Source organism: Anomaloglossus baeobatrachus, chromosome 8 (assembly GCF_048569485.1).
Source record: "Anomaloglossus baeobatrachus isolate aAnoBae1 chromosome 8, aAnoBae1.hap1, whole genome shotgun sequence".
Lineage (NCBI taxonomy): Eukaryota > Metazoa > Chordata > Amphibia > Anura > Aromobatidae > Anomaloglossus > Anomaloglossus baeobatrachus.
The window spans coordinates 245,419,261-245,445,470 of NC_134360.1; the positions used below are offsets into that span (position 1 = coordinate 245,419,261).

The 26,210-nt window shown below is 44.3% G+C and overlaps 1 protein-coding gene across 1 annotated transcript in view; it reads left to right on the forward strand.

Annotated features, from left to right (window-relative positions):
- The first annotated feature begins 359 nt into the window (after nt 1-359).
- CCDC17 (coiled-coil domain containing 17) overlaps nt 360-26,210 on the forward strand; it is a 36,130-nt gene continuing 10,279 nt past the window's right edge. Inside the window, exons 1-9 of the mRNA XM_075321172.1 lie at nt 360-443; nt 3,173-3,385; nt 3,668-3,802; nt 4,616-4,672; nt 6,081-6,210; nt 6,631-6,784; nt 8,982-9,101; nt 10,454-10,590; nt 10,826-10,948. Of these exons, the coding sequence (XP_075177287.1) occupies nt 3,176-3,385; nt 3,668-3,802; nt 4,616-4,672; nt 6,081-6,210; nt 6,631-6,784; nt 8,982-9,101; nt 10,454-10,590; nt 10,826-10,948 (1,066 nt within the window). The 5' untranslated portion in view covers nt 360-443; nt 3,173-3,175. The remainder of the gene's footprint in view (nt 444-3,172; nt 3,386-3,667; nt 3,803-4,615; nt 4,673-6,080; nt 6,211-6,630; nt 6,785-8,981; nt 9,102-10,453; nt 10,591-10,825; nt 10,949-26,210) is intronic.

A 26,210-nucleotide genomic window follows, 5' to 3' on the forward strand; every position in this document is an offset into this window, starting at 1 on the left:
GCTGAGCTGAGCTGTGCTGTGCTGTGCTGAGCGGTGCTGTGCGGTGCTGTGCTGTGCTGAGCGGTGCTGTGCTGAGCTGTGCTGTGCTGAGCTGTGCTGTGCTGAGCTGTGCTGTGCTGAGCGGTGCATTGTCTCTTCTGGCAGCGGCGCTGTCCTCATCGCTCCGGACTCTGCTCCACTGTATATAGAGAAGGGAGGGCTGTACCATAAAATGGAGCCCGGGGGAGGAGACTGTAGATGTTGTACAGGACCGGCGGCATCAGGCAGGCAAGTACCCCTCCCGAACAGTAATGGTACAGCCCCAATCAGAGCGCAGTGCAAGAACCAGGCTCCGCCCCTGTCCCGTCCCGCCGTCTCCATGGCGACCGGCGCCGCTTCCAGCAAACTTCACCTGAAGGCTGCAGCCCGAGTGCGAGTGACCCCGAGATCCCAGGGGGACCCGGGTGAGGTGCAAGGGACCAGTATTGGGGTGTGTGCGACCCTATAGATGGTGACCAGTATTGGGGTGCGGGTGACCCTGTAGTAGTGACAGTGACCAGGGGGACCCGGGTGAGGTGCAAGGGACCAGTATTGGGGTGTGGGTGACCCTATAGATGGGGACCAGTATTGGGGTGTGGGTGACCCTGTAGATGGGGACCAGTATTGGCGTGTGCGTGACCCTGTAGATGGTGACCAGTATTGGGGTGCGGGTGACCCTGTAGTAGTGACAGTGACCAGTATTGGGGTATGGGTCACCCTGTAGATGGTGACCAGTATTGGGGTGTGGGTGACCCTGTAGTAGTGACAGTGACCAGTATTGGGGTGTGGTGACCCTGTAGTAGTGACCAGTATTGGGGTGTGGGTGACCCTATAGATGGGGACCAGTATTGGGGTGTGCGTGACCCTGTAGTAGTGACAGTGACCAGTATTGGGGTGTGGGTGACCCCATAGATGGTGACCAGTATTGGGGTGTGGGTGACCCTATAGATGGTGACCAGTATTGGGGTGTGGGTGACCCTATAGATGGTGACCAGTATTGGGGTGTGCGTGACCCTGTAGATGGTGACCAGTATTGGGGTGCGGGTGACCCCATAGATGGTGACCAGTATTGGGGTGTGGGTGACCCTGTAGTAGTGACAGTGACCAGTATTGGGGTGCGGGTGACCCTGTAGTAGTGACAGTGACCAGTATTGGGGTGTGGGTGACCCCATAGATGGTGACCAGTATTGGGGTATGGGTCACCCTATAAATGGGGACCAGTATTGGGGTGTGGGTGACCCTATAGATGGGGACCAGTATTGGGGTGTGCGTGACCCTGTAGATGGTGACCAGTATTGGGGTGTGGGTGACCCTGTAGTAGTGACAGTGACCAGTATTGGGGTGTGGGTGACCCCATAGATGGTGACCAGTATTGGGGTGTGGGTGACCCTATAGATGGTGACCAGTATTGGGGTGTGGGTGACCCTATAGATGGTGACCAGTATTGGGGTGTGCGTGACCCTGTAGATGGTGACCAGTATTGGGGTGCGGGTGACCCCATAGATGGTGACCAGTATTGGGGTGTGGGTGACCCTGTAGTAGTGACAGTGACCAGTATTGGGGTGCGGGTGACCCTGTAGTAGTAACAGTGACCAGTATTGGGGTGCGGGTGACCCTGTAGATGGGGACCAGTATTGGGGTGTGGGTGACCCTATAGATGGTGACCAGTATTGGGGTGTGGGTGACCCTGTAGTAGTGACAGTGACCAGTATTGGGGTGTGGGTGACCCTATAGATGGGGACCAGTATTGGGGTGTGCGTGACCCTATAGATGGGGACCAGTATTGGGGTGTGGGTAACCCTGTAGATGGTGACCAGTATTGGGGTGTGGGTGACCCCATAGATGGTGACCAGTATTGGGGTGTGGTGACCCTGTAGTAGTGACCAGTATTGGGGTGCGGGTGACCCCATAGATGGTGACCAGTATTGGGGTATGGGTCACCCTATAGATGTGGACCAGTATCGGGGTGTGGGTGACCCTATAGATGGTGACCAGTATTGGGGTGTGGGTGACCCTATAGATGGTGACCAGTATTGGGGTGTGCATGACCCTGTAGATGGTGACCAGTATTGGGGTGTGGGTGACCCTGTAGTAGTGACAGTGACCAGTATTGGGGTGTGGGTGACCCTATAGATGGGGACCAGTATTGGGGTGTGCGTGACCCTGTAGATGGTGACCAGTATTGGGGTGCGGGTGACCCCATAGATGGTGACCAGTATTGGGGTGTGGGTGACCCTGTAGTAGTGACAGTGACCAGTATTGGGGTGCGGGTGACCCTGTAGATGGGGACCAGTATTGGGGTGTGGGTGACCCTATAGATGGTGACCAGTATTGGGGTGCAGGTGACCCTATAGATGGGGAGCAGTATTGGGGTGTGGGTGACCCTATAGATGGGGACCAGTATTGGGGTGCGGGTGACCCTGTAGATGGGGACCAGTATTGGGGTGTGGGTGACCCTATAGATGGTGACCAGTATTGGGGTGCAGGTGACCCTATAGATGGGGAGCAGTATTGGGGTGTGGGTGACCCTATAGATGGGGGCCAGTATTGGGGTGTGGGTGACCCTATAGATGGTGACCAGTATTGGGGTGTGGGTGACCCTATAGATGGGGAGCAGTATTGGGGTGCGGGTGACCCTATAGATGGTGACCAGTTTTGGGGTGCGGGTGACCCTGTAGATAGTGACCAGGATTGGGGTGTGGGTGACCCTGTAGATGGGGACCAGTATTGGGGTGTGGGTGACCCTATAGATGGGGAGCAGTATTGGGGTGTGGGTGACCCTATAGATGGTGACCAGTATTGGGGTGTGGGTGACCCTATAGATAGGGAGCAGTATTGGGGTGCGGGTGACCCTATAGATGGTGACCAGTTTTGGGGTGCGGGTGACCCTGTAGATGTTGACCAGTATTGGGGTGTGGGTGACCCTGTAGATGGTGACCAGTATTGGGGTGTGGGTGACCCTATAGATGGTGACCAGTATTGGGGTGCAGTGACCATCTCAGTAACCTGGTTGGATTGAGGCTCTGGTTGGGGTCAGTGGCTGATGTGGGGTTTCGGTGACCCGTGTGGGGCGTTTCCCGCGCCTCTGTTGCCTCCTGGCTCGTCCCCCATGGCTCATACGGGCCCCTCCTGGCCGTGTCTTCTTGCCCTGCAGGAGATGGCGGACCTCGGCAGTCACCGCTGCCGCAGCTGTAATATGCTCTTTCGCTCCTTCGCGCTCCTGGAGAAACACAAAGAGAAATTCTGCATTGGAAGCCAAATAGGGGACCCCAGCGTCCTGAGCTCCCGATACCCCGGCCCAGGGGCCCCCACACGATTATCTGGGGGCAGAGAATTCCCTCGCACGGCAGAGACCCCTGATTTCCAGGTGAGCCGGATCTGTTTAGATTAGTGGCATCTTTACAGTGGGGGGACCTCAATATCATGCGGCTGTCGGGAGACCCGTGGCCGGTCCATGCATTTCAGTCCATACTCCGGGCGGTCACATGCGGATGTGTGAACGAGGCTTTAACCAAGCATTTATATTTACAGTGAAGGTGTCTCTTTGGGGTCTATGGAGGTGGATGGGGCCCACCCTACTAGAGCCAGGGCTGTTATTACTGATGGTTGTATGGGATACATTGTAACCGGCTTCTCTTATGTGCTGCAGACACGAGACAGCATCGCCCGACTCAGGGCAAAAGAGACCCTGCTGAACGAACGGGAGCAGCGTCTGATGGGTGAATACGGGGTGCAGCCGGGGAGCCTCACAGACAGCAAAGCATTGAGGAACCTGACTGAGGAGGTAGGCGATGTGTACCGTGAACCCTGGTGATGATAACCTTGCTGATGATTAAGGCCACATCTGTACATAGCACAACTGTAAATAGTAGTTAGAGCTATATACTGCTCCACATTGTGGGTCTATACAGTGTGTCCACCTACATTCTGTCCACTGCCATTAACTTGAGAGCGGCGGCAGCTGTAGGCATAAAAGTGGTGTCTAGGTATAGTAAAGTAGCCATGGGCTATGCAATTGCTACCATATTGCACAACGTACAGCAAGATACAGTATGCTGTCCAGAGTCCAGATGTGCATTGCAGCTGACGGGGGAAACTTTGAGCATCAAAGTTACATTTGGGGGTGGGGGGTCATGGCTTTCATATCATAGCATTTCTGTGTGCAAGGTGTCGATTCGTATTGAATTGATGATGCCCTACAATTTTTTAATTCACTTTTTTTCTCTATCTTGTTCCGTTTTCGAGATAAAAATGCTAACTCCGTTGTTTTCCAGCAGGTGGCGCTATAGGTGGTTTCATTGCGTAGCGCATGGCTACTTTACTATACCTAGACACCACTTCTATGCCTATAGCTGCCGCTGTTCTCAAGTTAATGGTGGTGGACACACTGTATATAGGTGCGGTGTATACAGGAGATGGGTGGACATGCTGTATATAGGTGCGGTGTATACAGGAGATGGGTGGACACACTGTATATAGTAGTTATATCTGTATACTGCTCCACATTGTGGGTGTATACAGTGAATCCCTTTGGACATAGACCTGATGCTCCACAGATCCCGCCATTATTTCACTCTTGATCTTCTTTCTTTCTTAGTTTCACAAGTTGAGGAAATCTCTGGAGGTTTCTGTCCCGACTTTACGATCCTTTCAGGTAATGATGGAGGGATGCCGCTACCGATGGGGGGGGGGTAATTTGTCTTCAAGGGGGTCGTTCTCTCTCTTCATGTGACAGGTCTCCTGGAAACCGATCAACAAGATCCCCCGCAGTGATCTGTTAGCAGCAGAATCACTTAGCAAGACCGCATTATATTCATTTACTCCTATGTAAAGTACATGCAAGAAAGAAGACGTCAATTAATGCAAAGGGACATGCATCTTTAATGTCCATATGGACCGGGGGATGGGTTTGAACAGGGATGTCCCGATATACGAGGCCCTTTAAAGCACCACTCCAGCACATATTTATTATTTCACCTCTGGAGTGTGCTTTAAATCTAACTCCCCTGCCCCCGCTCTTATAGTCACCTGCTGCCGTCTTCATCTGTTTCCAGCGTGGCTCCGGGCGGTCTCCGGGGATTTGTGACCTGCCGACTGCTCCAGTATTTCCTGAAGTGTGCCAGAGATGACAAATCAATACAAGTCTATGAGAGCCTTGTTCTGACTCTCATAGAGTTGTCACATAGCTCTGACTTCCGGCCAGTCAGAAGTTATGGGCACAAATTGATGCCGCTGAATCGTAGCGGCACTGAAAAAGGAAGAAAATGCTGGCGGGTGAGCCTTACAACGGGGTCAGAGGAGTTAGATTTAAAGCTCCACTCTATAAAACAAACAAACCCTGGAGTGGAGCTTTAAGGGTAGAAATTTTGACTTGTCAGGGTTTCCTGATTCTGTAATAACGGGACCAGTCAACCATGCACAGCGGCTGCAGTACCAGGCACAGCCACTACCAAATCAATGGCACTATGCCTAGAGAACAAGGAAAAGGTGCAGTCACTTCTACCAGCTGACCGACAGTGCCAGAAGTCAGACGCCCACTAATTAGATAGTGTTGCCTTTGCTAAGAATAAGCTATGAATGTTATTGTTATGGAAAAAACCTTAAAGCACCACTCCAATGTTTTTTTTATTGTACCGCTGGAGTAGTGCTTTAGCTAAGTGCTCGGCCCCCTGCATTATACTTGCTTTACGGCGGCTTCATCTTCTATTACTGTTGCTCACGTCGGTCTCTGGTGATTTGTGACCTGCCAACAGCTCAAATAATGAAGAGCGCCAGAGGTCACAACTCAATACAAGTCTATGAGAGCCTCGTTCTGGCTCTCATAGACTTGCATTGGGTGCTTATGAGATAACTTGCTGCCAGTTAGCAGTTACGGCACAAGATGGCGCTATGTGATCAGAGCTGCGTTGGTAAAAGGTGAAGCTGCCGGAAAGTGACAGGGAATAGGGGACTTAGATTTAAAGCGCCACTCCAGTGCTGAAAACAAAAAAACCCGCTTGAGAGGAGGCAGCGCTGAAAGATAAAACTGATCTCTATTGATTGACATCATTTTCTCATCACAGGGTGAGCACGGACTTTCCACCCACTGGGATAGAGAGTACCGAGAACGCATCCTGGAAATGACAGAGGCCCATGAGCGGCACCTCGCTGACATCCAGGCACGAAACCAGGCGCTGGAGGTGCAGAGAGAAGGTCGGTCCTCGCCTGCGAGTACAATCTGAGCTTTGCAAAATGCCATAAAGAGGATTCTAATAATAGTAATAATAATATTTATTGACTTATATAGCACCATTAATTCCACAGCGCTTTACATACATCAGCAACACTGTCCCCATTGGGGCTCACACTCTAAATTCCTTATCTGTATGTCTTTGGAGTGTGGGAGGAAACCGGAGAACCCGAAGGAAACCCCCAGAAACACGGGGAGAACATACAAACTCCTTGCAGATGTTGTCCTTGGTGGGATTTAAACCCATCCTATTTAGGAACAGTTACCCAGGACCCTAAGCACAGACATTGACCCTCGCAGTATATGATGCCATGTCTTGTGCCAGATCCTCCCAATTACCCGGATTCTGATTTAATTTAAGGGCCTTTTGTTTCCATTTGCAGAAATCCGCCAGCGCCTGTCCGACGTCACCAGCAGCAGCAGCTCCACCAACCACATCGAACAGATGCTCCTAGAGTTAAAGGCTCAGGAGGAGAAGAACCAACTGGCCCTCGATGCTCTGAGGGACCAGGTGGTGCTCATCCAATCAGAGAGCAGGTACAAGTATGTTACTTAAAGACACTCTCTCACCAGATTTTGCCACTTAATCTGGGAGCAGCATGATGAAGGAAAACAGATCCTGATTCCAGAGATGTGTCACTTACTGGGATGCTTAGTGCAGCTTTTAGAAAATCATTGTTTAATTAGCAGGAGATTATCATTACAGGACTACTTGACGTGTTGCCAGATAGTCCAGCAGATGCATGAGCTCGTTATAACCCTGCTCTACAGTCAAACAACTGCGAGATCTGCAGAGAAAACATTGATTTTATCAAAATGACAGCAAACAGCTCAGTAAGTGACACATCGCTGGAATCAGGGTCTCTGTCTCTACATTATGCTGCTCTCAGATGGGGGAGCAAAAATCTGGTGACAGATTCCCTTACCAAAATCTTTAAAAGTTCAAGCAAACAAAACAGTATTTGAAATTGAGGCCCCCCCATACACATAAGATAAGTGTCAGTCGAACCCACCGAGATCAGCAGGCTCGGCAGCCACTTTGTGCATGGGGGCGCCGACCAACTGATGTCGGGGTAGAGGCTGAAAGGACACGTCAGACTGCCAATTGCTTTGTTCTCTCTGAGAGAAGCCATTGACACAGACGTTGGTCGGCAGCTTTGTCATAATGAACGAAGAAGCGTGTGGCCGAGCGAGCGCTCCTGTGTATGAGAGGGACGGCCGACAGCCATCTACTGTGTAGAGCCGGATTAACACACTCTGTTCCCTTACTAACCCATCCTGTCATTGTTTGGGTACTGATTGCTATTACTAAAGACATTGTGGTAAGACCACCAGTCGTGCACAGGGAACTAATGATACCATTGTGCTCTCTTAGAGTACGGGCCCGTGATCAGGACCCGCTGTGTTATGGACGCGGCGGGTCCTGACCTGCTGGGCCGTGAGTCTCTTCCACAGGAGACCACAGCTGCTCGTGCCTACGATCAGAGTTCGGGGAGCTGCGGGCTTTCTCTTGTGTTCTCCCTATAGAGAACGCATGCGACTCCGCAGCAAACAATTGAGATGCTGCTCGGGAAGCCGCACCGCAGGTCAGGTTACACTGCGGAAAAAACAAGCACAATGGGCACGGAATTTCTAGAAATCCATCCACTGTGCTTGTACTGTGCAACGCAGCGTTTTGGACGCAGCTGAAGCATGCTGCATCCAAAACACTGTGAAAAGTGATCGTGGGCACGCAGCCTTAGGGCATGTGCGCACGTTGCGTAAATTTCATGCATTTACGCTGCGTATTGCACTGTAGTGTAAATGCATGCGTCCTGCGTCCCCAGCACAATCTATGTAGATTGTGTATAATCCTTGCGCACGTTGCTTTTATGAACGCAGCGATTTAGATGCTAAAATATTGACCCAAATCCGTGCGTTCATAAAATGCAGCATGTCAATTAATTTGTGCGCTTTGGATGCAGCTCCTGCTCTGTCTATGGTGGGGGCAGCAGCCAGAGCGCAGGAAATCGGCATCTTTTCTGCTGAAACACTGCATCCATTACACAGTGTTTCTGCAGCGATTTGAAGAGCTCATGTACTGTCAAATCACTGCAGAAATGTCAGCATTTATGTGCGCACAAAGCCTTGAAGTGCATATACACTGCACGATTATCCTGAATGAGCGCCTCAGGGTCGACCTATGTGAATAGGCTGCTAATCGTCCGTATAACATGTGACCTTTCTACAGTCTTTAATGCAGTTCATCATGCAATGTATATGGGCCGTCTGACCACTGCACACTTATTAGTCACCAGTTGCACCCATACATTGCGGCAATCTATTAATGATGAGAGCTGGGCGAGATAAAGATGGGGTTATGAATCAGTCTGGGTGTTCACCCCATGTAATCACCACCCCTAATTTTTCCCTCTGTACCCCTATACTTTCCTAATTCATACCCTACATTTGAAAAACCAATAAAAACTATTTTAATGAATGAATGAATGAGTCTGGGGTTCAGGTGGGCGGAGCTTGTATTGTCTCCGGGGGGTGCAGGGCTGTCGGGGGTGTCATGGCTGCCTCTTCTGATGTAAGAGAAGATTCAGCATCTAATCGGGGGGTTTTAGTTTTTGGACCCCAGCAATTGACTCATCAAGGGTAAATTGGACTTTTTTATTGCACAAGTACACAGCTCTGCTGCACATTGTATATAATTGATGGGGCCGTGATAAAATTATCTATTATTTTTTAGGGCTAAAACAGAGAAAGTGAACAAAGAGCGTCCATGCAGCCCGTCTGTGAAGAAGGAGACAGCGCCGCTCACCATCATTCCGTTCCCCGTCCGTGGCAGCGCCCTCTCCTCTGAAATCAGGTGATTGCCATGTGCCGCCCAGGGCTATGGGGTACTCGGTCCCGGGCAGAGCACTACTGGGAGGTGTCACTGGGTGGCCGTTGCCCGGTTCCATGACCCTGTGGGTCACTTTAAAGAGGGGTTTATTTACATAGGGATAGTTAATAAAGTTTGTATCGTGACACCACCCGCGGGTTGCGGTTATGGTGATGGAGCCGCCGCTGCACAGGCTCTCCGCTGGGGCTGATGTGAGGGCAGCCGGGATGTTGGGCCCTCCACAAGTAGGGCCGGGGCCCCAGGGGTTAGGTGATGGAGTTAGGCGTGGAAATAAGACGAGTGTTGCTGTGTAACTGGTTCTCTTTACTCACGGCAGCTTGGTAACTGGTTCCCAGAGGAAGGCTGGTCCTCACCTCTGGTCCCCTTAGTCCCAGTGCCGGTTGATGACCTGGTGGCTTCTTTCCCCTGCACCCGTCTCTAGTTGGTGGGTCCCCGTGGCTTGGAGCATCTGGGGGTCCCCTCCTGTTTGTCTCTCAGTCTTGGGTCCGTACGTTGGGTAGTGTGAACCCTGTAGGGTGGGTGTTCTTTTCCGGTCCCTGGTTCTCCCGTCACTGCTGTTGCCCCCGGACTTTACGATTAGTGAGGTCCTGGATGTTCCCCCTCACTGTGCAGATCTTTATCAGGTCTGCCTGGAGCGTTTGCTTGACCAGGGCTCTGCACCCCATCGGTGCTATGGTTCCGGGAGTACTCCACCGTACTCCTCCGGCAGTCACACGCCTGGGCCCTCAGGTCACCGTTACACTCCCGTGTCAGTGCGGTTACGTCTGTCTCCTCTCACTTTCACTTACTAACTGTCTAACTGTCAGTCCCCTCCCACCTGGTTGTCATCTAGTGGACTGGATCAGCTCCACCCCTGGGTGGCCATCCATTGGGTACAGGTCAAGTCTGTCACCAGTCTGTGGGGATGGAGAAAAACTGGGATTTTAGTGTGTTTTGCTCTTACCGGCACTTGGCTTCCAGGTCCCTGGGGGTAGGCCCTGCATCTTTGACAGGATGAAGTACCTTGTAGTGACCTGATGGGTTCAGGGGCGCTACAGACACGTTGCAATTAACAGCAGGTGATATGAGCAGATAGTGGGGGAGTCATCCAAGGCAATGCTCAACAGATAAGATGAGCAAATGCTCCCACTTATCAAACACCCAGGGAAAATTACAAGAAAATCTCTGAAATCTGGCTTCTGATAATTCACACATTCTGAGTCTGGAATCCTCCACATCATCATCGTGGGTTTTTATATCCTTCTTGCATTTAATGGTAAAGTATCTCTGAGGTTGCGATGTAATAATCCCTGTGTTTGGGCCACCCCGGTCCTCAGTGCGCTGCAGCTCGCCTACGTCCAGAGCGGAGGGAGCGACCCTGTCGTCCTGGCACAGATGAGGGATCTGCAGGCCGAGGCTTTGGCATTCGAAGAGTTTTCCCACAAACAGGACCGTAAAGAGAAAAAGAAAAAACGTGAGTCTGTGTGCGGCGGATTATTACAGGAAGGTTCAAGGGCAGAAAGTGAAATCCAGAATTAGTCTTCTGCGCGTTGCGGACCTGGGATGGGGGCGATGGGGCCGCATCCACAGCCAGGGCCAGACCCGCACACACATTAGATGATTATACCCATTCTCCGGCCTCCATTGTGACGCCGCATGGGGCCGGGGCCTTCAGTGACATTATTATTCACACTGTGGCATATTTGCAGGGATTGATGGCGCTCCCCGGACGCTGGATGTGGAGCTCATGGCGGTCGAGCTGGAAAATCAGCGTCTGGAGGAAGAAATCTTCAGTTTAAAGATGCATCGGAGCCGGAAGAAGATAGAGAACGGTGCGATGCGTGGATTTGTATTCCATTTATTGGAATCTTTTAAAGTGTAGTGAAACTCTTAATACCGCTCCGCCTCACCCCTCACAGAGCCGTGTGGGGGTCTTAGTGATCCGCAACGAGTCTATGGTGGCCTTTCCCATATAACATGAAGTCCTAGGAGCTGATGTCTGAATTTATAGTCTGTGGGGGTCCAACACATGGCAAATCCCACCCATCCACTGTTACCAGCTCCATCAGCGGCCAGAGGTGCACATTGTACTGAGTGGTGACAGCGGATGGGGGTCTGCTGGGTGCCGGACCCCTACTGACTTAGTTTGGATGATCTACCCTTAAGCCGGCTTTACACGTTACGAGATCGCTTCAGCAATCTCGTTGGGGTCACAGATTTTGTGACGCACATCCGGCCGCTGTAGCGATGTCGTTTGTGTGTAACTCCTCGTTGACATGGGGGTCACTTCTCAAATACCGCTGCAGCAGCGTGTACAATGTAGTTCGTCGCTCCTGCGGCAGCACACATCGCTCCGTGTGACGCCGCAGGAACAAGGAACCACTCCTTACCTGCGGCCTCCTGCAATGAGGAAGGAAGGAGGTGAGCGGGATGTTACGTCCCGCTCATCTCCGCCCCTCCGCTTCTATTGGGTGGCCGCTTAGTGACGTCGTTGTGACGCCGCACGGACCGCCCCCTTAGAAAGGAGGCGGTTCGCCGGTCACAGCGACGTCGAAGAGCAGGTAAGTACGTGTGACGGGTCCGGGTGATGTTGTGCGACACGGGCAACGATTTGCCCGTGACGCACAAACGACGGAGGCGGGTACGCACGCTAGCGATATCGGTACCGATATCGCAGTGTGTAAAGTAGCCTTTAGGATACAATGTTCATGTAATGGAAAACCTTTTTACCAGGCTCCTTGTCCTGATTAGGCGGCTTTCACACTACGTTTTTTTAACATGCGTCATGAACGTTTTTTTAACGCAAAAACGGATTCAGTGCAAATGCGTTTTCATTTCAATGCATTTGCAATGGACTCACGTCAACATGCGTTCACCTGCGTTCGCGTGCGTTATAGTGAGGAACCAGCGACTTGCAGTTTTTTTTACTTTTTTCAAAAACACTACTTGTAGCGTTTTTGAGCTGCGTCCAAATACTGCAAATTGCTGGATCCTGACTAAACAGCATGCAAACGCATGTGAATGCTGGCATGCTGATAGACAGGATCCTGCTTGCTCTACTGAGCATGCCCAGAAACCAGCCTCGCGTGATCTCTCTCTCCCCCTCCCTCTCTCTCTCCACTCTCCCCCGCCTGAGAGCGGAGGACGCTCGTAACAAAGGTAAACATCGGGTAACCGCGGTCTTAGTTGCCCGATGTTTATCTTGGTTACGTGTGCAGGGAATCGGCTCCTAGCAGCTGCAGACACTCGTAACCAATGTAAAAATCGGGTATCCAAGCAAGTTACCTGATGTTTACCTTGGTTACGAGACTCCACAGCAGTCAGAAGCCGGCTCCCGGTCTTTCACGTTCAGTTCCCCTCACTCCCGATCACATGACTCCAATGCCCGCCCATAAACTTAAAGTGACAGAATCCTGCAAAATATTACATGCGTTTGCATGCGTTTTTTTGCTGTAAAAACAGGACCCACTTTTGCAGCAAAAAAACGTTCATGACGCATGTTAAAAAAACGTAGTGTGAAAGCCGCCTTATCTGTGGTTGTCGCAGATACATGCGCTGTATATCTGTGTCTGTGGAGCCTGTGTCTATAGCATTGTATGGAGAAGCCTGGAAAGGGGAATCAGCTCAGGACTGAACTGAGGAACCTCCTGTAAAAGCCAAAATACCTACAAAATGATCATTAATCTGTAAAGGCAGAATCCTGAGCCAGGTCCCCTGTATCCGCTATCATACTGCAGTATATAGCAGTGCTGAGGTCTCCATACTGTAGTATATAGCAGTGCTGAGGTCTCCATACTGCAGTATATAGCAGTGCTGAGGTCTCCATACTGCAGTATATAGCAGTGCTGAGGTCTCCATACTGCAGTATATAGCAGTGCTGAGGTCTCCATACTGCAGTATATAGCAGTGCTGAGGTCTCCATACTGCAGTATATAGCAGTGCTGAGGTCTCCATACTGCAGTATATAGCAGTGCTGAGGTCTCCATACTGCAGTATATAGCAGTGCTGAGGTCTCCATACTGCAGTATATAGCAGTGCTGAGGTCTCCATACTGCAGTATATAGCAGTGCTGAGCTCTCCATACTGCAGTATATAGCAGTGCTGAGGTCTCCATACTGCAGTATATAGCAGTGCTGAGGTCCCCATACTGCAGTATATAGCAGTGCTGAGGTCTCCATACTGCAGTATATAGCAGTGCTGAGCTCTCCATACTGCAGTATATAGCAGTGCTGGGGTCTCCATAGTGCAGTATATAGCAGTGCTGAGGTCTCCATACTGCAGTGTATAGCAGTGCTGAGGTCTCCATACTGCAGTATATAGCAGTGCTGAGGTCTCCATACTGCAGTATATAGCAGTGCTGAGGTCTCCATACTGCAGTGTATAGCATATAGTATATACTGTATAGTAAATAGCAGTGCTGAAGCTGAGGTCTCCATACTGCAGGTCCAGCTACCCGGTCCTGTCTGCTATTCTGCAGTCCTATGTAACATCTCTGTAGGTGAGGTCAGTGTGGGCCCGATCCCTGGTCCTGTCTGTTATTCTGCAGTCCTATGTAACATCTCTGTAGGTGAGGTCAGTGTGGGCCCGATCCCTGGTCCTGTCTGTTATTCTGCAGTCCTATGTAACATTGCTGGAGGTGAGGTCAGTGTGGGCCCGATCCCCGGTCCTGCCTGTTATCCTGCAGTCCTATGTAGCATATCTGTAGATGAGGTCAATGTGGGCCTATCCCTGGTCCTGTCTGTTATCCTGCAGTCCTATGTAACACTTCTGTAGATGAGGTCAGTGTGGCCTGATTTCTGGTCCTGTCTGTTATTCTGCAGTCCTATGTAACAATTCTATACATGAGGTCAGTGTGGGCTGATCCCCGGTCCTGCCTGTTATTCTGCAGTCCTATGTAAAATTTCTATACATGAGGTCAGTGTGAGCCGATTCCTGGACCTGTCTGTTATTCTGCAGTCCTATGTAAAATTTCTATACATGAGGTCAGTGTGGGCTGATCCCTGGTCCTCTCTATTATTCTGAAGTCCTATGTAGCATTTCTATAGATGAGGTCAGTGTGGGCTGATCCCTGGTCCTATCTGTTATTCTGCAGTCCTATGTAACATTTCTGTTTAATAAGGGCAATGTGGGCTGATCCCTGGTCCTGTCTGTTTTTCTGCAGTCCTATGTAACATTTCTGTAGATGAGGTCACTGTGGGCTGATCCCCAGTCCTGTCTGTTATTCTGCAGTCCTATGTAACATTTCTGTAGATGAGGTCAGTGTGGACTGATCCCTGGTCCTGTCTGTTTTTCTGCAGTCCTAAGTAACATTTCTGTAGATGAGGTCAGTGTGGGCTGATCCCTGGTCCTGTCTGTTATTCTGCAGTCCTATGTAACATTTCTGTTTAATAAGGTCAATGTGGGCTGATCCCTGGTCCTGTCTGTTTTTCTGCAGTCCTATGTAACATTTCTGTAGATGAGGTCAGTGTGGGCTGATCCCTGGTCCTGTCTGTTATTCTGCAGTCCTATGTAACATTTCTGTTTAATAAGGTCAATGTGGGCTGATCCCTGGTCCTGTATGTTATTCTGCAGTCCTATGTAACATTTCTATAGATGAGGTCAGTGTGGACTGATCCCTGCTCCTGTCTGTTATTCTGCAGTCCTATGTAACATTTCTGTAGATGAGGTCAGTGTGGACTGATCCCTGGTCCTGTCTGTTATTCTGCAGTCCTATGTAACATTTCTGTAGATGAGGTCAGTGTGGACTGATCCCTGGTCCTGTCTGTTATTCTGCAGTCCTATGTAACATTTCTGTAGATGAGGTCAGTGTGGACTGATCCCTGCTCCTGTCTGTTATTCTGCAGTCCTATGTAACATTTCTATAGATGAGGTCAGTGTGGACTGATCCCTGCTCCTGTCTGTTATTCTGCAGTCCTATGTAACATTTCTGTAGATGAGGTCAGTGTGGACTGATCCCTGGTCCTGTCTGTTATTCTGCAGTCCTATGTAACATTTCTGTAGATGAGGTCAGTGTGGACTGATCCCTGGTCCTGTCTGTTTTTCTGCAGTCCTATGTAACACTTCTGTAGATGATATCCCCTGACAGTATATATGACAGAAGCAGACATTATATTTGGCCCGCAGTCTGTGGCGAGGATGTGTAGTAAATCTGTCCCTATCTTATTGCAGGCCGGCATCCTTCGCCTTCTTATTAACGGACAGCAGAAAAGCCCCCCTCGGACTGAACCCCCAGAATAAAGAGGAGCAAAAAAATAAAAAGCATGGGCTGATTCTAGCAGTAACGCTGCTCGGCTTCGTATATTCTGTATTCCAATGAAGCTTCATTCCTTGATAAATGAACTCTGCAGCTCCCGTGCACTTGGTGCTTTCTGGACAATTTTCTTGCTGTCTTGGAATGGAATCGCTGTCACTCAGGCAGATTTTTGCTTATAATGATCGCTTGTCGACTATATAGAAGTGGATGGACGCTTATTTAACGGCTCCATAACACGTGATGTAAACTGTACTCTGCAGTCAGATATTTGCAGTCGCAGAATATGAACAAGAATGTTTTCATTCATTGAAAGCAAGAAGTGATCCTGACCACGAAAAACAGAAGCACAAATGTAGCTTTATCTCACCCCCAGCGTTTGTCGCTTGTTCTATAACATCCTCATTATTATCAGGGGCAAGAAGTGTCTGTAATAAAGCTTCGGTTTATTTTCACTCTGCAGTTTCTTAGTATTTATCAGTATGATTAATGGAGAGAACCCCGTGATGTGCGCGCTAAGTAAATGACCCCGAAATGCGTCTGTCCTGATATTGGCTCAGCCATAGCACTGCCAGTCAGAGTCCCCATAATTATACCAGCCACATGGAAACATGGAACCTTCCATCTGTAAACAGGGAAAAGTAATCTAATAATGTAAAGCAGAATAATGAGTGCAGCTCTGAAGCCTAATAGAGGTTGTAACTCAGGATTATAGGAGTGTGACCTATAATACAAATTGTAACTATTTATCTGGACAGAATAAATAATATAATGTACAGTCATGGCCAAAAGTTTTGAGAATGACACCAGAATGCTATTTTCACATGATCTGTTCCCTCTGGTTTTTCTTTGTGTTTGTCTGATGTTTCCATCACATACAGAAATATAATTGCAATCATATTATGAGACCAGAAGGTTCTATTGACAGTTAGAATGAGTTACTGCAGCAAGTCCATATTTGCAGTGTTGACCCTTCTTCTTCAGGACCTCTGCAATTCTCCCGGGCATGCTCTCAATCATCTTCTGGAGCAAATCCTGACTGATAGCTGTCCATTCTTGCATAAGCAATGCTTGCATTTTGCCAGAATTTGTTGGTTTTTGTTTGTCCACCCGTCTCTTGATGATTGCCCACAAGTTCTCAATGGGATTAAGATCTGGGGAGTTTCCAGGCCATGGACCCAAAATCTCTATGTTTTGTTCCATGAGCCATTTAGTGATCCCCTTTGCTTTATGGCAAGGTGCTCCATCATGCTGGAAAAGGCATTGTTGGGGCCAAACTGCTCTTGGACAGTTGGGAGAAGTTGCTCTTGGAGGACATTCTGGTGCCATTCTTTATTCATGGCTGTGTTTTTAGGCAAGACTGTGAGTGGTGCGATTCCCTTGGCTGTGAAGCAGCCCCCCACATGAATGGTTTCCGGATGCTTAACAGCTGGCATGAGACAAGACTGGTGCTAGCGCTCACCTCTTCTTCTCCTAATAAGCTGTTTTCCAGATGTCCCAAACAATCGAAAAGGGGATGCATCTGAGAAAATGACTTTCCCCCAGTCCTCAGCAGTCCACTCCCTGCACCTTCTGCAGAATATCAGTCGGTCCCTGATGTATTTTCTGAAGAGAAGTGGCTTCTTTGCTGCCCTCCTTGAAACCAGGCCTTGCTCAAAGAGTCTCCGCCTCACAGTGCGTGCAGAAGCCTCACACCAGCCGCTGCCATTGCTGCGCTAGCTTGCCACTGCTGGTAGTCCCATCCCGCAGCTGTAACAGTTTTAAGATACGGTCCTGGCGTTTGCTGGTCCTTCTTGGGCGCCCTGGAGCCTTTTTGGCAACAATGGAAGCGCTCTTCTTGAAGTTCTTGATGATGCGATAGATTGGTGACTGAGGTGCAATCTTTGTAGCTGCGATACTCTTCCCCGTTAGGCCATTTTTGTGCAGAGCAATGATGGCTGCACGTGTTTCTTTAGAGATAACCATGGTTAACTGAAGAGAAACAATGATACCAAGCACCAGCCTCCTTTTAAAGTGTCCAGTGGTATCATTCTTACTTAATCATCACTGATTGATCGCCAGCCCTGACCTCATCAACACCCACACCTGTGTTAATGGAACAATCACTAAAACAATGTTAGCTGCTCCTTTTAAGGCAGGAATGCAATGATGTTGAAATGTGTTTTGGGGGTTGAAGTTCATTTTCTTACCAATATTGACTTTGCAAGTAATTGCTGTTAAGCTGATCACTCTTTATGACATTCTGGATTATATGCAAATTGCCATTAGAAAAACCGAAGCAGTAGACTTTGTAAAAATTAATATTTGTAGCATTCTCAAAACTTTTGGCCATGACTGTATGTACATGGTGATTTTACCAGCAGAATACTAAGTGCAGCTCTGGAGGATAATACAGGATGTAACTCAGGATAAGTAATGTATGTACACAGTGACTCCACCAGCAGAATAGTGAGTACAGCTCTGGAGTATAATACAGGATGTAACTCAGGATCAGTACAAAATAAGTAATGTAATGTATGTACATAGTAACTGCACCAGCAGAATAGTGAGTGCAGCTCTGGAGTATAATACAGAAGGTAACTCAGGATCAGTACAGGATAAGTAATGTAATGTATGTACACAGTGACTGCACCAGCAGAATAGTGAGTGCAGCTCTGGAGTATAATACAGGATGTAACCCAAGATCAGTAGAGGATCAGTAATGTAATGTATGTACACAGTGACTGCTCCAGCAGAATAGTGAGTGCAGCTCTGGAGTATAATACAGGAGGTAACTCAGGATCAGTAATGTAATGTATGTACACAGTGACTGCTCCAGCAGAATAGTGAGTGCAGCTCTGGAGTATAATACAGGAGGTAACTCAGGATCAGTACAGGATATGTCATGTAATGTACGCAGTGACTCACCAGCAGAATAGTGAGTGCAGCTCTGGAGTATAATACACAATGTAACAGCAGCTGGTCAGGATAATATTGTCAGTGACGTTTGGTGAAATGTATCATACTGCTTGTAGTGACCCTTCAGGTGACACTGTACATTTTCAAAGAATGTTTCATATAACGTAACATAGATGATACTATTTCGTCAACTTCATGTAATAAAATACATCAAAATCTAAAAAATACACAGTAAAGATTAGAGCACAACAAGCAGCATCTGAAAAATATTTTGTAGGCCTCTGTTCACATTTACAGTGAAGGCTCTGTGCAGGGCCTGTGTCACATATTCTGTTAGAATTAAAGGGAACCTGTCAGATGCTTCATGCTGCCTACAGCACAGTACGTGCAGATCAGAGACCGGCTCCAGCACTGCAGATATCGGTGTATTACCCTGAAACACGGTGATGTGTCAGAGGAAACATAGTACACAGGAGAAGTCGTGGACGAGGCGACTGAGCAGACTGGTGACAGGAGAGCGGTCCGACAGCTTCTCTAGTATTATAGTAGTTATATTCTTGTACATAGGGGCAGTATTATAGTAGCTATATTCTTGTACATAGGGGCAGTATTATAGTAGTTATATTCTTGTACATAGGAGCAGTATTATAGTAGTTATATTCTTGTACATAGGGGGCAGTATTATAGTAGTTATATTCTTGTACATAGGGGCAGTATTATAGTAGCTATATTCTTGTACATAGGGGCAGTATTATAGTAGTTATATTCTTGTACATAGGGGCCGTATTATAGTAGTTATATTCTTGTACATGGGGGGCAGTATTATAGTAGTTATATTCTTGTACATAGGGGGCAGTATTATAGTAGTTATATTCTTGTACATAGGAGCAGTATTATAGTAGTTATATTCTTGTACATAGGGGGCAGTATTATAGTAGTTATATTCTTGTACATAGGGGCAGTATTATAGTAGTTATATTCTTGTACATAGGGGCGGTATTATAGTAGTTATATTCTTGTACATAGGGGGCAGTATTATAGTAGCTATATTCTTGTACATAGGGGCAGTATTATAGTAGTTATATTCTTGTACATAGGGGCAGTATTATAGTAGCTATATTCTTGTACATAGGGGCAGTATTATAGTAGTTATATTCTTGTACATAGGGGGCAGTATTATAGTAGTTATATTCTTGTACATAGGGGGCAGTATTATAGTAGTTATATTCTTGTACATATGGGCAGTATTATAGTAGCTATATTCTTGTACATAGGAGCAGTATTATAGTAGTTATATTCTTGTACATAGGGGCAGTATTATAGTAGTTATATTCTTGTACATAGGGGCAGTATTATAGTAGTTATATTCTTGTACATAGGGGCAGTATTATAGTAATTATATTCTTGTACATAGGAGCAGTATTATAGTAGTTATATTCTTGTGCATAGGGAGCAATATTATAGTAGTTATATTCTTGTACATAGGAACAGTATTATAGTAGTTATATTCTTGTACATAGGGGGCAGTATTATAGTAGTTATATTCTTGTATATAGGAGCGGTATTATAGTAGTTATATTCTTGTACATAGGGGGCAGTATTATAGTAGTTATATTCTTGTATATAGGGGGCAGTATTATAGTAGTTATATTCTTGTACATAGGGGCAGTATTATAGTAGTTATATTCCTGTACATAGGGGGCAGTATTTTAGTAGTTATATTCTTGTACATAGGAGCAGTATTATAGTAGCTATATTCTTGTACATAGGGGCAGTATTATAATAGTTATATTCTTGTACATTGGGGCAGTATTATGGTAGTTATGTTCCTGTACATAGGAGCAGTATTATAGTAGCTATATTCTTGCACATAGGGGCAGTATTATAGTAGTTATATTCTTCCACATAGGGGCAGTATTATAGTAGTTATATTCTTGTACTTAGGGGCAGTATTATAGTAGTTATATTCCTGTACATAGGAGCAGTATTATAGTAGCTATATTCTTGCACATAGGGGCAGTATTATAGTAGTTATATTCCTGTACATAGGGGCAGTATTATAGTAGTTATATTCTTGTACATAGGGGGCAGTATTATAGTAGTTATATTCTTGTACATAGGGGCCGTATTATAGTAGTTATATTCTTGTACATGGGGGGCAGTATTATAGTAGTTATATTCTTGTACATAGGGGGCAGTATTATAGTAGTTATATTCTTGTACATAGGAGCAGTATTATAGTAGTTATATTCTTGTACATAGGGGGCAGTATTATAGTAGTTATATTCTTGTACATAGGGGCAGTATTATAGTAGCTATATTCTTGTACATAGGGGCGGTATTATAGTAGTTATATTCTTGTACATAGGGGGCAGTATTATAGTAGCTATATTCTTGTACATAGGGGCAGTATTATAGTAGTTATATTCTTGTACATAGGGGCAGTATTATAGTAGCTATATTCTTGTACATAGGGGCAGTATTATAGTAGTTATATTCTTGTACATAGGGGGCAGTATTATAGTAGTTATATTCTTGTACATAGGGGGCAGTATTATAGTAGTTATATTCTTGTACATATGGGCAGTATTATAGTAGCTATATTCTTGTACATAGGAGCAGTATTATACTAGTTATATTCTTGTACATAGGGGCAGTATTATAGTAGTTATATTCTTGTACATAGGGGCAGTATTATAGTAGTTATATTCTTGTACATAGGGGCAGTATTATAGTAATTATATTCTTGGTACATAAGGAGCAGTATTGCTAGTAGTTATATTCTTGTGCATAGGGAGCAATATTATAGTAGTTATATTCTTGTACATAGGAACAGTATTATAGTAGTTATATTCTTGTACATAGGGGGCAGTATTATAGTAGTTATATTCTTGTATATAGGAGCGGTATTATAGTCAGTTATATTCTTGTACATAGGGCAGTATTATAGTAGTTATATTTCTTGTACATAGGGGGCAGTATTATAGTAGTTATATTCTTGTATATAGGAGCGGTATTATAGTAGTTATATTCTTGTACATAGGGGGCAGTATTATAGTAGTTATATTCTTGTATATAGGGGCAGTATTATAGTAGTTATATTCTTGTACATAGGGGCCAGTATTATAGTAGTTATATTCCTGTACATAGGGGGCAGTATTTAGTAGTTATATTCTTGTACATAGGAGCAGTATTATAGTAGCTATATTCTTGTACATAGGGGCGTATTATAATAGTTATATTCTTGTACATTGGGGCAGTATTATGGTAGTTATGTTCCTGTACATAGGAGCAGTATTATAGTAGCTATATTCTTGCACATAGGGGCAGTATTATAGTAGTTATATTCTTCCACATAGGGGCAGTATTATAGTAGTTATATTCTTGTACTTAGGGGCAGTATTATAGTAGTTATATTCCTGTACATAGGAGCAGTATTATAGTAGCTATATTCTTGCACATAGGGCAGTATTATAGTAGTATATTCCTGTACATAGGGGCAGTATTATAGTAGTTATATTCTTGTACATAGGGGCAGTATTATAGTAGTTATATTCTTGTACATAGGGGGTTCGGTATTATAGTAGTTATATTCTTGCACATAGGGGCAGTATTATAGTAGTTATATTCCTGTACATAGGGGCAGTATTATAGTAGTTATATTCTTGTATATAGGAGGAGTATTATAGTAGCTATATTCTTGTACATAGGGGCAGTATTATAGTAGTTATATTCTTGCACATAGGAGCAGTATTATATTAGTTATATTCTTGTACATAGGAGCAGTATTATAGTAGTCTATATTCTTGCACATAGGAGCAGTATTATATTAGTTATATTCTTGTACTTAGGAGCAGTATTATAGTAGTTATATTCTTGTACATAGGGGCGGTATTATAGTAGTTATATTCTTGCACATTAGGAGCAGTATTATAGTAGTTATATTCTTGCACATAGGAGCAGTATTATATTAGTTATATTCTTGTACATAGGAGCAGTATTATAGTAGTTTATATTCTTGTACATAGGGGCGGTATTATAGTAGTTATATTCTTGCACATAGGGGCAGTATTATAGTAGTTATATTCCTGTACATAGGGGCAGTATTATAGTAGTTATATTCTTGTATATAGGAGCAGTATTATAGTAGCTATATTCTTGTACATAGGGGCAGTATTATAGTAGCTATATTCTTGTACATAGGAGCAGGTATTATAGTAGTTATATATTGCACATAGGGACAGTATTATAGTAGTTATATTCTTGTATATAGGAGCAGTATTATAGTAGTTATATTCTTGTACATAGGGGCGGTATTATAGCAGTTATATTCTTGTACATAGGGGGCAGTATTATAGTAGTTATATTCTTGTACATACGGGCAGTATTATAGTAGTTATATTCTTGTACATAGGGGCAGTATTATAGTAGTTATATTCTTGCACATAGGAGCAGTATTATAGTAGTTATATTCTTGTACATAGGGGCGGTATTATAGTAGTTATATTCTTGCACATAGGAGCAGTATTATAGTAGTTATATTCTTGTACATAGGGGCGGTATTATAGTAGTTATATTCTTGCACATAGGAGCAGTATTATAGTAGTTATATTCTTGTACATAGGGGCGGTATTATAGTAGTTATATTCTTGCACATAGGAGCAGTATTATAGTAGTTATATTCTTGTACATAGGGGCGGTATTGTAGTAGTTATATTCTTGCACATAGGAGCAGTATTATAGTAGTTATATTCTTGTACATAGGGGCGGTATTATAGTAGTTATATTCTTGCACATAGGAGCAGTATTATAGTAGTTATATTCTTGTACATAGGGGCGGTATTATAGTAGTTATATTCTTGCACATAGGGGCAGTATTATAGTAGTTATATTCTAGTACATAGGGACAGTATTATAGTAGTTATATTCTTGTACATAGGGGCGGTATTATAGTAGTTATATTCTTGCACATAGGAGCAGTATTATAGTAGTTATATTCTTGTACATAGGGGCGGTATTATAGTAGTTATATTCTTGCACATAGGAGCAGTATTATAGTAGTTATATTCTTGCACATAGGAGCAGTATTATAGTAGTTATATTCTTGTACATAGGGGTGGTATTATAGTAGTTATATTCTTGCACATAGGAGCAGTATTATAGTAGTTATATTCTTGTACATAGGGGCGGTATTATAGTAGTTATATTCTTGCACATAGGAGCAGTATTATAGTAGTTATATTCTTGTACATAGGGGCAGTATTATAGTAGTTATATTCTTGCACATAGGGGCAGTATTATAGTAGTTATATTCTTGTACATAGGGGCAGTATTATAGTAATTATATTCTTGTACATAGGAGCAGTATTATAGTAGTTATATTCTTGTGCATAGGGAGCAATATTATAGTAGTTATATTCTTGTACATAGGAACAGTATTATAGTAGTTATATTCTTGTACATAGGGGGCAGTATTATAGTAGTTATATTCTTGTATATAGGAGCGGTATTATAGTAGTTATATTCTTGTACATAGGGGGCAGTATTATAGTAGTTATATTCTTGTATATAGGGGGCAGTATTATAGTAGTTATATTCTTGTACATAGGGGCAGTATTATAGTAGTTATATTCCTGTACATAGGGGGCAGTATTTTAGTAGTTATATTCTTGTACATAGGAGCAGTATTATAGTAGCTATATTCTTGTACATAGGGGCAGTATTATAATAGTTATATTCTTGTACATTGGGGCAGTATTATGGTAGTTATGTTCCTGTACATAGGAGCAGTATTATAGTAGCTATATTCTTGCACATAGGGGCAGTATTATAGTAGTTATATTCTTCCACATAAGGGCAGTATTATAGTAGTTATATTCTTGTACTTAGGGGCAGTATTATAGTAGTTATATTCCTGTACATAGGAGCAGTATTATAGTAGCTATATTCTTGCACATAGGGGCAGTATTATAGTAGTTATATTCCTGTACATAGGGGCAGTATTATAGTAGTTATATTCTTGTACATAGGGGGCAGTATTATAGTAGTTATATTCTTGTACATAGGGGCCGTATTATAGTAGTTATATTCTTGTACATGGGGGGCAGTATTATAGTAGTTATATTCTTGTACATAGGGGGCAGTATTATAGTAGTTATATTCTTGTACATAGGAGCAGTATTATAGTAGTTATATTCTTATACATAGGGGGCAGTATTATAGTAGTTATATTCTTGTACATAGGGGCAGTATTATAGTAGCTATATTCTTGTACATAGGGGCGGTATTATAGTAGTTATATTCTTGTACATAGGGGGCAGTATTATAGTAGCTATATTCTTGTACATAGGGGCAGTATTATAGTAGTTATATTCTTGTACATAGGGGCAGTATTATAGTAGCTATATTCTTGTACATAGGGGCAGTATTATAGTAGTTATATTCTTGTACATAGGGGGCAGTATTATAGTAGTTATATTCTTGTACATAGGGGGCAGTATTATAGTAGTTATATTCTTGTACATATGGGCAGTATTATAGTAGCTATATTCTTGTACATAGGAGCAGTATTATACTAGTTATATTCTTGTACATAGGGGCAGTATTATAGTAGTTATATTCTTGTACATAGGGGCAGTATTATAGTAGTTATATTCTTGTACATAGGGGCAGTATTATAGTAATTATATTCTTGTACATAGGAGCAGTATTATAGTAGTTATATTCTTGTGCATAGGGAGCAATATTATAGTAGTTATATTCTTGTACATAGGAACAGTATTATAGTAGTTATATTCTTGTACATAGGGGGCAGTATTATAGTAGTTATATTCTTGTATATAGGAGCGGTATTATAGTAGTTATATTCTTGTACATAGGGGCAGTATTATAGTAGTTATATTCTTGTACATAGGGGGCAGTATTATAGTAGTTATATTCTTGTATATAGGAGCGGTATTATAGTAGTTATATTCTTGTACATAGGGGGCAGTATTATAGTAGTTATATTCTTGTATATAGGGGGCAGTATTATAGTAGTTATATTCTTGTACATAGGGGCAGTATTATAGTAGTTATATTCCTGTACATAGGGGGCAGTATTTTAGTAGTTATATTCTTGTACATAGGAGCAGTATTATAGTAGCTATATTCTTGTACATAGGGGCAGTATTATAATAGTTATATTCTTGTACATTGGGGCAGTATTATGGTAGTTATGTTCCTGTACATAGGAGCAGTATTATAGTAGCTATAGTCTTGCACATAGGGGCAGTATTATAGTAGTTATATTCTTCCACATAGGGGCAGTATTATAGTAGTTATATTCTTGTACTTAGGGGCAGTATTATAGTAGTTATATTCCTGTACATAGGAGCAGTATTATAGTAGCTATATTCTTGCACATAGGGGCAGTATTATAGTAGTTATATTCCTGTACATAGGGGCAGTATTATAGTAGTTATATTCTTGTACATAGGGGGCAGTATTATAGTAGTTATATTCTTGTACATAGGGGCGGTATTATAGTAGTTATATTCTTGCACATAGGGGCAGTATTATAGTAGTTATATTCCTGTACATAGGGGCAGTATTATAGTAGTTATATTCTTGTATATAGGAGGAGTATTATAGTAGCTATATTCTTGTACATAGGGGCAGTATTATAGTAGTTATATTCTTGCACATAGGAGCAGTATTATATTAGTTATATTCTTGTACATAGGAGCAGTATTATAGTAGTTATATTCTTGCACATAGGAGCAGTATTATATTAGTTATATTCTTGTACATAGGAGCAGTATTATAGTAGTTATATTCTTGTACATAGGGGCGGTATTATAGTAGTTATATTCTTGCACATAGGAGCAGTATTATAGTAGTTATATTCTTGCACATAGGAGCAGTATTATATTAGTTATATTCTTGTACATAGGAGCAGTATTATA